General features: G+C 41.6%; 1 protein-coding gene across 2 annotated transcripts in view; it reads right to left on the minus strand.

The window, feature by feature from the left end:
• Positions 1 to 12,484, minus strand: part of si:zfos-2326c3.2 (mitogen-activated protein kinase kinase kinase kinase 4) — a 54,909-nt gene that overhangs the window by 18,809 nt on the left and 23,616 nt on the right. Inside the window, exons 13-20 of one of the 2 annotated variants that reach the window (XM_068714206.1) lie at positions 11,691 to 11,807; positions 11,200 to 11,334; positions 7,543 to 7,608; positions 5,336 to 5,683; positions 4,268 to 4,402; positions 3,970 to 4,104; positions 2,383 to 2,453; positions 987 to 1,066 (exon numbers count right to left, since the gene is read on the minus strand). In XM_068714206.1, coding sequence (XP_068570307.1) covers positions 987 to 1,066; positions 2,383 to 2,453; positions 3,970 to 4,104; positions 4,268 to 4,402; positions 5,336 to 5,683; positions 7,543 to 7,608; positions 11,200 to 11,334; positions 11,691 to 11,807 — 1,087 coding nt within the window. Of the gene's footprint in view, positions 1 to 986; positions 1,067 to 2,382; positions 2,454 to 3,969; positions 4,105 to 4,267; positions 4,403 to 5,335; positions 5,684 to 7,542; positions 7,612 to 11,199; positions 11,335 to 11,690; positions 11,808 to 12,484 lie in introns of both variants that reach the window. The other variant, XM_068714205.1, reaches the window with a different exon arrangement.

Consider the following 12,484-nt stretch of genomic DNA (forward strand, 5'->3'; position numbering starts at 1 on the left):
GCTGAAATGAAACTGTGGCCGACCACAACAGTCGTCATTTGGGTCGAGAACAAAAGCAACCAATTTCCAGCTAATCGCCGCGATGATAGCACTTACATTATTACTTTAACATCTTCAGTCTTTAATCATAGAAAAGCAAACCCTATCAGCTGTGAGAAAAATAAATAAATCTGAGTCTGATGTAAATAGTTTTCTCTCCTGTGTTTATGACTTAAGAACACGTTAAAAAAAAGTTTTTGCCAGGTAATATTTCTTTCATTCTCATATTTCTTAAGCGTTTGCTTTAAAACCCATTTCAGCCACAAGAGGCCGAAGTACACTACTTCCTCGTGTTCTAAATAGCACTGAAAGCATTCATTTTTTCCTCCAGGTGAGTTGTAATTTCTCCATGCACTCTAAACACAAGGTACATATTTTTGTTATGTAAAATAATACTCACCGGGAAGGAAAACGAATGTGTTAGTCCTGAACATGGGGTAGTGTACTTCAGCCTCTTGTAGCCGAAATAAGAATTACAACAAAAAACAAAAAAAAAGTTTTTTCACATGGGAATAAAAACCCCACCTGTTTCACAGATATTTTTTTCACCTGGCTAAACTGTTTTCCCACACAATTTCTTTTTTTTATGAACTTAAAAAGATCATCCTGACAGAATCCTTTTTTTCACCAGAATCCTTTTTTTCACCTGTTTCACCTGTTCTTAAGTCGTAAACAGAGGGGAGAAAACTATTTAGATCAGACTTAGAAAATGGATCACCAGATTTCTTTTTTTCTCACTTGCCTCTCAGGGCTGCTGTGCATCAGTGCACATCGAAAGTCAAAACAATGTAGGAACCCGAGCAGAGAAATACGTCTCATTAAAACAAACTACGTAATTTCAGACAGAACTACTCATTTTATATCTACGAGCAGATTTGACGAAGCTGCATTGTATTGCTCATACAGCTGGTAACAGCATGAGGCTGAGCTCAGCGGTTGGCACAGACCTTGGTTGCTGCTGCTGCTGGAGGACACTCCATGAGACACAGACCGTCCACTCTTATCGGCCACAGACACCGGACTGCCACTAGATGGAGAAAGAGACACACATACAGAGAGAGGATTGTACAGTATACACTTCTGTATGTTCTAATCTTCAGTATATCCTTCATGCTGCCAATGCAGTGACCCAATTTCCTCGCCATTAGTTTCGTCTAAACGAAAATAATCATCCGAGCTAAACTAATCAGATCCTCCCATGACCGATTGTTCTCTAATAGTGAAAGGCAGTATGCTGAATTGTAGTGTTGTATAAACACTCACAATAAAATAGGTTCACTCTAGCTGGAAGGATAAGGGTAAAGAACTGCCCTGCTCACAGCATGGCTGCAATACCAATTACATTAGGAATAAAGAATGCTTATTCACATTGTATTTGAGACTAAGACTTCTCTTGTATCCAACTGAAGGACAGACAGATGCATTGTATCTTTATGCTGCTAAGCAATGACCACATATTTGGTCAGCTGATACTACAGCTACACTGGCTTGAGGGTAAAACACCTCATTGGTATAACTCTACTTTGCAGGTAGGTATAAGAGACACAATATGAGCTGGAGCACATACTGCCTTATTAACAGATCAGCGATAGACCATTTAGATGGAGGAGTACATGTTGTAAGTGAACCTATGTGATTAGTCTGAAGCTGACAGGTTATTATGTCATCCATTTGTCATGAACTAGATTGATTTCTTTCCTTTATGCAGTTTATCAAAAACAGAGCAATGACTGAACGAATGGCTAGCTAGAAACAAAACTTGGTGTTTAAAGGGTATTAATTGATTTTCTGCTATTATGAGTCAGTGTAACAACCTCTAAACAGAACCATATTGATACTGCATTAAGCCGTCCTGGCTAACATGTTAGCGAACACTTGCCTATATACCCACCAGTAGGCCTGTGGCAATACTTCACTCTCATTTTAGCTCTGTTTTGGTCTCCACAAACTCCTGATGGAAATATCTGTCTCCTGAGCTACTAAATGCTCCACTATGTTCACTAGGTAGGCGCTAACCTTGCCTGTTTGTCATTTGTTTGAAAGAGCTGACTGCTGCATTCGGAAACAGGATTGTTGTAAGCTGTGATAATGAACAAAAACAGTGACGTTGTGGACTGTAGAACCAAAACAATGGTCTGAAATGTGCTAAAAACCATCTGTAGAGCTAAGAGTGACTACAGACTCGGCTGATGGTTCAGTTTGAACCAGCGTCAACATAAAATATATTTATGATTCTATAACTTCTTAAGCTAAAGGGACATGAGGTCATTGGCTCACGTACAGACCTTCATAAAGGACACATATGTCCATGTTTACTGTGCATTCAGCGTAGCTGTGCTCTACCTTGAGGCGGCCCTCTTGTGTCCCATCACCAGCTCTCGGCAGTAGAACTTAGAGGTGGTGCGCTCTGGGACCTGGACAGAGAGCAGAAGAAGAGTCAATTAAGACAGACTTAACACAAACACATAAGTAGTCTCCTGGTGGTCCTGATTGTTTCACTCTGCATAGGTTTGGGAGGGCTCTCGTCTTTACGAGGATCTTGCGTCCAGCCAAGCAAGGGTTTCAGCTTATTATGGGAAGGTTGCTGCGGTTTATGAACCTTCTATGTACAGCAACCCCTAAAGTGCCTGAAAGGGTGTCGAGCAGAGTGCAGTAAAAGTCTATAATAAGCCACCGGGACATATTTATTTCTGAGAATCTAATTAGACCATTTGGCTTTGCCGATTCTTCACATTTCAATGTTGCTCCTTTTAAACTCCAAATGTCCAAATCTCCCACGCGGTGGGGAAACACTATCTGACTCAGGGACATTTCCTAACCTTTCTTTTAAACTGCGTTGCAGTCATGATATGACAAGAACAGCGTTGCAAAATCGGTTACCGGATCAGAGTGTGTAAAGTACTGCCTTTTTAAATGGGATCTTTCAACATTTCATTCTTCTCAAACTCTCAGTCGTACCAACCAGCTGGTGACCCTTTGACCTCTTGTCTCCTGGGGTCAATTGGCCCGGTTTTGGAGGAGGAAGACACACCCAGCAGAGCAGGAAGTGAACTGTGGGAATACCTATCATCCTTCTGACAAGTTGCCCACATCCTGCATCTGGCTCTCACACACACTCTCACACTCTCTCACACACACACACACACACACACACTCTCACACACACACACACACACGCACAGTCGGTGTCTGTTGTTTCCTGTCTACTATTGAGACATAATTCAAAATAAGAGCCTACAGTCTGATAAGTAGTTAGAGTTTAAGACTTTTTAAGCTCATGTGAGAACATTTTAATTTAGACAGTCGTAAATCATTACAATGCCTGGATCTCTGGATCTACTGGCGAACCCTAGGTGCCCGAAAAGTTAGCAGTGTTTTAAAGCAGATCCAGGCAACACACTGCGATTACATGAGGGAGCGCAGAGTTAGTAACTGCTCTACCGACTCCATATGGCCTCCCGTTAGAGCCACAACATGACACAGCAAACAGACCGATTCATTATTCTGTCTAGTACTTATTCGTTGTTCTATCAACTCCATATGTTTGTATGCCTAACAGCATATTGTGCATGGAAAACACCTAGCAGGGGAGCGGCGCAGAGTGAATGTTGTGTTTTTAGTTAAAAGTGCTTCACAACCAGCCTTGAGGTAAAGCCCAACCCCTCTGCTCCCCAAACACACACCCACAGCGTGCCAACCTGAACCTCGTGCTGCGTGCAGTGCTTCCTTAGCTTGGTGTGACCGGAAAACAAGATGCTTAGCACACGTCGACACATAATGCCAACCTCATGTGACTGCACCCGCCGCCTGGCATGACCATAACAACATCTTCCTCTTTCGGTCACTCCAAGGTTTCTGTCAGTCATCTAAACCGGCTGGCGTGTAAACTTTCAGTGTCATCCGGCAGCGTATAGGACACTCGTTGCTCACCTTCGGTGGCGTCCCGGGGTCCCAGAAGACATCATCAGTCAGGGACGTGGGGTAAAACGGGGACAACGGGGAGATGGCCATGTCTGACATAGAGCTGCTGTGAGGGGCGTCTCGACTCGAGCGAAGATTGGCATTCTGGGGAAAAAGAAGTGGTATAGCCATGGTCATTTGTTACTTTTAAATTGTATTTATACATGATCACTTTTAGACACTTCACCAAGTTTAAGATCATGTGTATGAAAATATCCTAACAGTGCTTAAAGTATAAGAAAGAGAAGAGTAGGAGAGCAGTGTGTACCTGGTTGAGATGAGCTCTCTGCATGGCTGGAGTACAAGGACTAGAGCTGCTCCCAGAGCCCAGCCTGGAGTGCATCTGGCTGGGCACACCGGCAGCCAAAAGCAGCCTGGCTAGGTTTGATTCTTGGAGGTCCATCTAAAACCATAAAACACATGTAAGACCCGTGTGTGTGTGTGTGTGTGTGTGTGTGTGTGTGTGTGTGTGTGTGTGTGTGGACTATTCAATCAGGTGGTCACACAGATTTATTTTTCTCACATACAGTACAAGCTGTACTCAACTATACTACACATGTATACATAAATGCACGTTACATATATACGTGTATATATTGTGGGATACAATGAATGATCATGACAAGGGGAACATGAAGCTGTGATGCAGACCATGACACATCATCTATGGAGGCCTGCTATTGGCTGATTCAGTGCTTTGTTGTGGGTACATGATTGCAGACCACATTTTACTTTGGAGTCACTGCAGTCAGCACTTTAGAATCACTCTTAAAAACTGTGTTACTTTCAACTACTTCATATGAAACTTCTCAGTCTGACTTTAACTTAAATTATTTGAGGACATTCTTAACACCATTTTTAAAAAGCAGTGCACATACTGTACTGGCCCCAACATGAAAAGAGGGCCACTAATCGTCACAAAAAAAAACATTACAGAATAAAATGTAAACCTTAGTCAGCCATCTGACTGGCTGTTTAAAATTGTTTTCTTCTAGAAATGGCACCTTTGGTCTGTTCCCTGTGTGGTTTAGCCACCATGCTAAGAATAGAAGGTACGACGCTGAACCGCATGTCAGAACCACATTTTTGTACAAATAGTCTGCATATGCCACCATGCATAAGCATGAAAAACAAAACAAAAAACAAAACTTCATGGCAATAACTTATCAAATCACACCAAAAAAATAACAAACAAAAAAATTAAATAAAAATGTGAGAAATGAAATGAAATAATAAACTATCAAACTCAATGAAAGTGAGGGAGAGAGAGACAGACTGAAAGATGTGGGGTGTAGAGGGGATGGAGGCTAGACAGCTGAGGAAGGCAGGCTTTTACCGCTGAGCGCTGGCTGTTTGTGGGGCGGCTGGGCGAGGAAGAGGAAGAGGCAGCAGCAGCAACAGCAGCAGCAACAGCAGCAGCCGTGCTCCCACTGTTAGCCGTTAGCTTCTGGACGGTTGCCACGGGCTTCTCCCTCTGCCTCTGCCTCTCTCTCTCCCTGTGCCTGTGGTCGTGCTGCAGCGACAGGAGCTGGGTTTGGTCCTTGGGCAGCGTGCGGTGGGATCTCCGGCCCGCCGAGGGCTGCTGATGCTGAGCCAGAGGCCGGGGCTTGGCTTGCGGCTGGGAGGGCGGAGGCTGGGAGAGCGGGGCCTTGTGCTGAAGCAGCTGGTTCGGAGCCGTGGCTCTCTACGTTGCAGACATGAAAAGCACAGACAGACAGTGACGGAGCCTGGGAGTGTCTGTGTCAAATAATGTACATGTAGATTGTGTACATGCACATTTCATCAGTCAAGATTTACATCTCATTCAAGAGAGGAACTCGAGACCAAAGTCAGGAAAATGAAGCATATAATATCTGCATAAATACTGAGAGGTAGTATTAGTTTTCAACTAATTTTAGAAATTTCCTTTACTGCATCTGCGGATGATGATTTATTTGTAATTGTAAACATAATAATCTCGTCACTGATTTTCAGCTTCCAGAGAGTCAAGATGTTCTAACTTCGGAACAATAAGAGCTGATACGAGTTCTGTGGTGAATATGCAGCCTGGAGGAATGATCTAAACTTTGACCGTTCATGTATGACAAATAGTTGAATTCACTTCAATATAAATTCAACTATTTGTATGTTGTCAATGCAAATCAAATGGATGTTGTGCACATGTAGGTGGACACTCCCAGGTTGAGCAGAAAGTGACAGGACAAACCCATGGTTGTAAAACACATGCTGCATCATCCAGCCTGTCTACACACACATCAAAAGAAGCACATGAGAAAGCAGCTGATTTGATTCACTTATTTGGTGTAAAACGCAGACAAACACAAAACATCCATAAAACAGAAATCAGTCCAGCGCTGACAACAGCTGCTGCTCTGGATGGAGAATCGGATTTGTAAGCACAACTTTCTCCAGAGGAAATGCAATAAGAGCAGAAATAAAGAGGCGCGGCCGTCACAAAACGTCACAACTCATGTCTTCAGCTGCAACAGAGCCAACAGCCGGGATATGGTTCCAAACAGAAGGTGCTGCATTTTTGTCCATTTATTATCGTACTTTATGCAGATCAGCACCTTGACTGAGACTTAGATTTACCTAAACATTCCAGAGGATATAAAGTTACACAGTAGTCCTTTTTATATATATTGTTTGGGATAATTATATATATATATATATATATATATATATATCTCATTTGTGCCGGCTTATTTATTTATTTATTTTACACAGACGAGCAACACAGGGAACATTTAGAAAGGACACTCCAGGTTCCTTGATGGTCACTATAATGAGCATGTAGTTCCTCTCACACCACTAGAATTTAGAGAAACACTCGGTGTAATTGTTATTGTTTAATGGTTAACAGACAGAATACTCAACATACTGCACTAACCAACTAACAGCAGCACTGTAGCCATGGTGGAACAACTATACTATACTACAAAACACTCCACGGCAGCTGTCTGCAACGCACCATCTAAATTACCACTAAAGAATGCTGACTTGAATAAGAATGCTTCGTTGCTCTATTTGGCAACTTACAGAGCGATTAACAATAAAAAAAACAATGAAAGATGGACTAATACTCATATTAGTCTATCTGAGTCTAACGACATTTTGTGCAGCCAACAGTCCAAAAGTCTGAAGTTTTAAGTTTACCATCACAAAAGACAAACAAAAACCTGCAAATTCTCACAAGAGGGTAGATTGAAATGTTTTGACATTTTTGCTTGGGAAATGACTTAAACAATAAAGTAATCATATATATATTTAAAAAATCAAATAATAAAAGGAAAGAAAGAGTGTCCACCTGAGAGGTTAGCAGTTTGCACACACACACACACACACACACACACACACACACACACACACACACACACACACACACACATGCGCCCACATCGCAAAGTCCTATGCGTCGTGCGTTACTGCCCGGAACCAACGCATTCAGAAGCTTTCAAAAGAAACTCCACCTGGCATCCATTATGAAAAAAATGGAAGAATGGATGAGGAGTGAGTGAAAAGCGTAGAGTGAAGGTTTGTTACCTGCTCTGCGGCGGAGTCCAGAGGCCTTACTGACACATCGGCACACCGCTGTCTGCCTGCCTGGTCCTGCTGAAGACACACACACACACACACACACACACACACACACACATACAGAGGCTTACTTTAATTAAGGTACACTGAGGTCTTGAGCAGAATTCCGAGAGGTGGGAACTAAAATATTCAGAGTGTGCTAGATGGCATGGAGCTTTTAGTCGACGCCCTCGACTCTAAATATTTCATCACGACCTCTTTTTGAATTTCTCCTGGAAAATCCTTGTATGTCTAATTAGTCCCAACTGTCCCAACTTTTATATTAACAATGTTAAATATACTCTATTCAAATATTAGCTCTGTTTGTACAACTGCCTTTAAACTGTGTGTTGGGCTTGAATCTGAAGGGTCACGCTAAACAGAGCTTAAGAGCTTGATAACAAACCTAAGTGGCATTTGAACCATAATTATTGCATTCCTTGACCAAAGAACTTCTTAGTTGACTTAAATGATTTTGTTGCTTAATCAATTAGTTTAGAATTAAATCAACAGATCTGTAAAACTGAGTTCCTCCACAAGGAATTCAACAAAAGCACAACTCTAAATCGTGTGTTTATCAGAGATAAGTCATACGTTTCTTAGAAATAAGTCATTCAGCATGAAAAAACATTTCTAAAATAGTTTTGGCTTGTTATTTAAACATTTAAAAAAGGTCTCCTGTATTCAAACAATGACAAAGTCTGCGTATCTGTGCTTGACGTTATTATCCTTTCTTTAATATCCCAATCCAAATCCTATGGTTAACGTTAATTACCCTTATGGAGTGTGGAGCAGAGTCTTGACTAGGTGTCAGATCCGTGGAAAAACAGACGGCAGACTGGTTTGTAATTAATGATTTAGAAACCCACTCGTAACTGATTACCGGGGCTCAGCGGATGGACATGCCACTCCACCAGACACATCTCTAAATGCAGTGTAGGGCGCAGGGTCTCCACATTACTCTCATCATATCTCAGTTCTGAGAGTACCTTAGTTCAAATTGCCCTCATATCGGCAACGGAGAACCCAATCATCAATCATTACTTCTTTCATCGGTGCAGCTACTAGCACCATTTACCTCAAACTACAAACGTGCTACTACTCGTTACCACGTTACGAGCACCCACAGAGAAATAAGGGTTTACAGTAGACCAGCAGCTAAATACTTGATTGATTGATTTCAGTGCCAAACCCTCATGAGTTGACAAGAGACCGAAAACATCGTTGCACAGGTCAAACATTTCATAAAGTTATTTTACCACTCGGTCTTGAACATTCACTCCCAAGCTTGGCAAATAAAATCGGCCTTAAAAAAAAGCAAAGTGAAAGTTTTTCATTGTCATCGAGCCAAAAATAACTCAACATATATGGAGGTGATTTTACTTTGAAGGAAATCCTCTATGTCCTCGTATACAGGACAGTGAAACAAGATGTAAACCTCACTCTCATTCTCACCTGGCTCACAAAACAAACACAGTCCGTCTGTCCTCTGGAGTGGTGTCCAGGCCTGATGAGTGGAACTGTGCACATAGGGATCTTTGTCTTTTGTTTCAAACACACTTCACATGAAGTTTTTCACTGTAGATATTCTTTATGAGACAATAAGTTTGTAACTTTCGTTAACACCATGTATATCAGACAACCATTTGTCAAAATGTCAACCTCATCAGTAGTCAGTAGGACACATTTTTAGCCACATAACCAACCATCTGTTTACTAAATTCACTTAACTTGTTCAGAGTGACGGGAGGCGGGAGCATGTCCCAGTATGAATTGACAAAGGTTTGACCCATAGACTGTACGTAAGAAGCGGCCATCTTCACCCATTGGGTTGTGGACTGTGTTTTGAAGTTTTGAATTCAGTATTTTTGTCGTTGCCATCTAGTTTTTTTACAACCAGTGAACCAAAGTGACCATATTAGGTCGGTGGAGGAGTGACGTAGAGATGCCATATACACCTTGGGTAGCGACCTGTCCATCACAAGGTAGCCCCGCCCTAAAGCATACTCTTTATGGTCTATTTTACACTAACATCATGCTGTATTGAAGAAGACTTGAAACTAGAGATTGAGACCATAAACTCATGTTTATAATGTTTACTGAGGGAATAAATCAAGTGAGAAGTACAGTCATTTTAGACTAGACTTCTATACAATATGACTGGAGAAACACCCACTTTTTTAAAATAATACCGTGCAGTGTGACAACTCCAACCCCGCACACAGCCACATCTCTCAGCTTTAAGCCTCCGACACGCCCCTGATATACTGTGTGACGCTTGCCAAATCAATCAACGCGTGAAACGATTGGAACCGCTGCACCAAGACAAGTTCTTCATCTGACACAATACAAGACATCTCATCACGCACTCACGGAACCCGTCACATAATTAAATGCAGATGCATTAAAATGTAATGAAGCGTCAGATAGATCCATTAAGCGCGCCTGAACTTAACGACTCAGAGGCAATCTGTGTAATCAGAATCCAATACGTACAGATAGCTCTCTGCCGCACACACACACGCACACCAGATAGACATGTAATGTAAGTAGACAGGTATTAATAGCGTTGAAATACAGTGTCTTCTACATGAAGAAATCACAGTTCCTAACCTGCTCCTCGGTGTTAATATACACCTATTGAAACGCACTGGCGTGTGGGATAGATTCATTACCTCCATGTTAAAATTAATGACTAAGAAAGGGCTCTGTGATATAGTGTAGAGAGCTATCTGTCTTTCTTTAAAATGACTGGAATTGGCAGAGACACTTCACCCTCACACACGCGTCGCCACTAACACATACTTCTTCACAGTAAAGGTGATTTTTAATCTCCGAAAGATTTGTCTGATGTTGTGAATTAAGTTTTAAGAAAGTAAAATATATCTTATAGCAGCTCCATCTTCTTCAAACACAAAACTGCAGAAAAGCAAAGGATTTCCTATTCAATCTCCAACTAATTTATTAAACCTTTTGAACGAGCAGTGAAATGATGACTTCTTTTATATATATTTCATTCATCAAGTACAGATTCAAGAGGGAAGAAGCCAGTTTGATGTGAAATGTATGTAATGTATGTAAACATGTCAATGTAAATAGAGTTTTTATGAGTCAACTATTTATGACAGTCACGTGATCGCACACACCAAGTTACAAAAATTCAGAGGGCACGATGAAGCACCGCGACTACTTGCGTAGCCTACGCGCTGGCTGTGCTGTCATCATTCTCTGACACGCGTGCTAAGGATAAACTCTAAACTAAGCTAACGCTAGACTCATCAGTGTTGGGTCCAGACGCAGCATGCAACTGCTTTCAGTGTAAAGGTTCTACCTACACTACCTGCCAGCACTAAAGAGCAGACTGACAAAGTTAGCGACTAGCTAAGTTTGTCCACCAAAATCTGATCGGTTCATCTTCGAATCCACATTTGTCGCCAATTTGAAGAAATTCACACAAGGCGTTTCTAAAATCCTTGTGTTTGTGGTAATAGACCTGACGTCGGAGGAACGGACGACCCTAAAACATGATGACGCCGGTGCAGAGGCTCTAAAAATTAGCACAAACCAACTTGGTAACAATAACATCACACCAAAGCATCTACCGGACCAGAGGTATGTCTTTACCTGTCTCCTGTCGCTCCTCCTGTTTCTCTCATCCAATAAGATTCTATTGTCATGGAGATCCGACTCCTCCCCAAGCAAGATCTCTTGGAGCTCCGCCCACTGAAAGGCGCAGTCCGCCAGCTGCCGCCTCTGCTGCTGGAAACAGTAAATAGAGCCAGTAGTCACAAAAATATGGACACTGAGTCAACATCATTTAAAATATTTAGAAGTGTGAAAGGTATTGTTCTGTTTTTTTTGTGAATGAATTATATTTATAGGCATTCAGTTGACATTCTTAGCAAGAACAAACTGCAGTAACAAAGACATAGTGACAACAGTTGTTGTGGGGTCACGTGATATCATAGAAATGCTGAAGGCTCTGTGAGATCGGTTAGTAGGCAGAGTAAGTATGACGGCACGTGACACTGAAGTGCTTCTTGTTGTATTTTCTGCTTACTGATCAATTAATGCTGAGCGAACACAGAAGAAAAGTGTGAATGAGCAGCACTCACGTCCTCTAACTTCTGCCGCTGCTCGTGTTGCTGTTGGATCCTCTTCTGTCTGTCGGCCAGTAGCTGCTGCTTGTATCGCTCCTGCTCCGCTAGCTGCTGCCTGTGCTGCTGCAGCGCCTAGGCAGGAAGTATCATACGGTCATAGTTACAAACAAAATAAGGAAAACAACACAGGTTTTAAAGGTGAAATATATTACGTTAACTTGGCTTTGAAACAGGGTCAAATGGTCAGCTGGTCCAACTGTGATCTGAGCCAGTTCCACTGATCAGAGCTCAGAGTGGACACTGTGGTGGTCACCCTGCCGTTGTGACTAACGTCATGACTTTTCCCATTTGAGTTAAGGTACCTGAACTACTGTATGACCACACTATTACAACTAATAATAATAATCAGGGCTGCGATTAACAATTACAATCATCATTGATTAATCTGCCAATTATTGTCTCGATTGATAGCTAATAATTTAGTCTATCATTTGTAAAAGTAGAACAATGCCATTCACAGTTTAGTCTATGGTTTGCTTGTGATGTCCAAAACCCAAAGATTTACTGAAAATCCTCACCAGTGAATATATATTAATATATGAATATCTGAATAATGAAGTCTGATCGCCTGATTCTGATCTTTTTGAATCTTCTGTCATCCTAAGAAAGTTAATTGACAGCATATACAAACATCTTTGTAACTTTTCTTTTATTGAATATTGAAAGTCAATTGTATGTTAATCAGAAAACACTGACTATCAAATAATTTTCTCCAAAACTACACAAAGTTAGAGAACCTTCTCTCACTC

The sequence above is a fragment of the Cebidichthys violaceus genome, unplaced genomic scaffold, assembly GCF_023349555.1.
Source record: "Cebidichthys violaceus isolate CVI_PGR_0920_01 unplaced genomic scaffold, fCebVio1.0.p SCAF_2, whole genome shotgun sequence".
NCBI lineage: Eukaryota > Metazoa > Chordata > Actinopteri > Perciformes > Stichaeidae > Cebidichthys > Cebidichthys violaceus.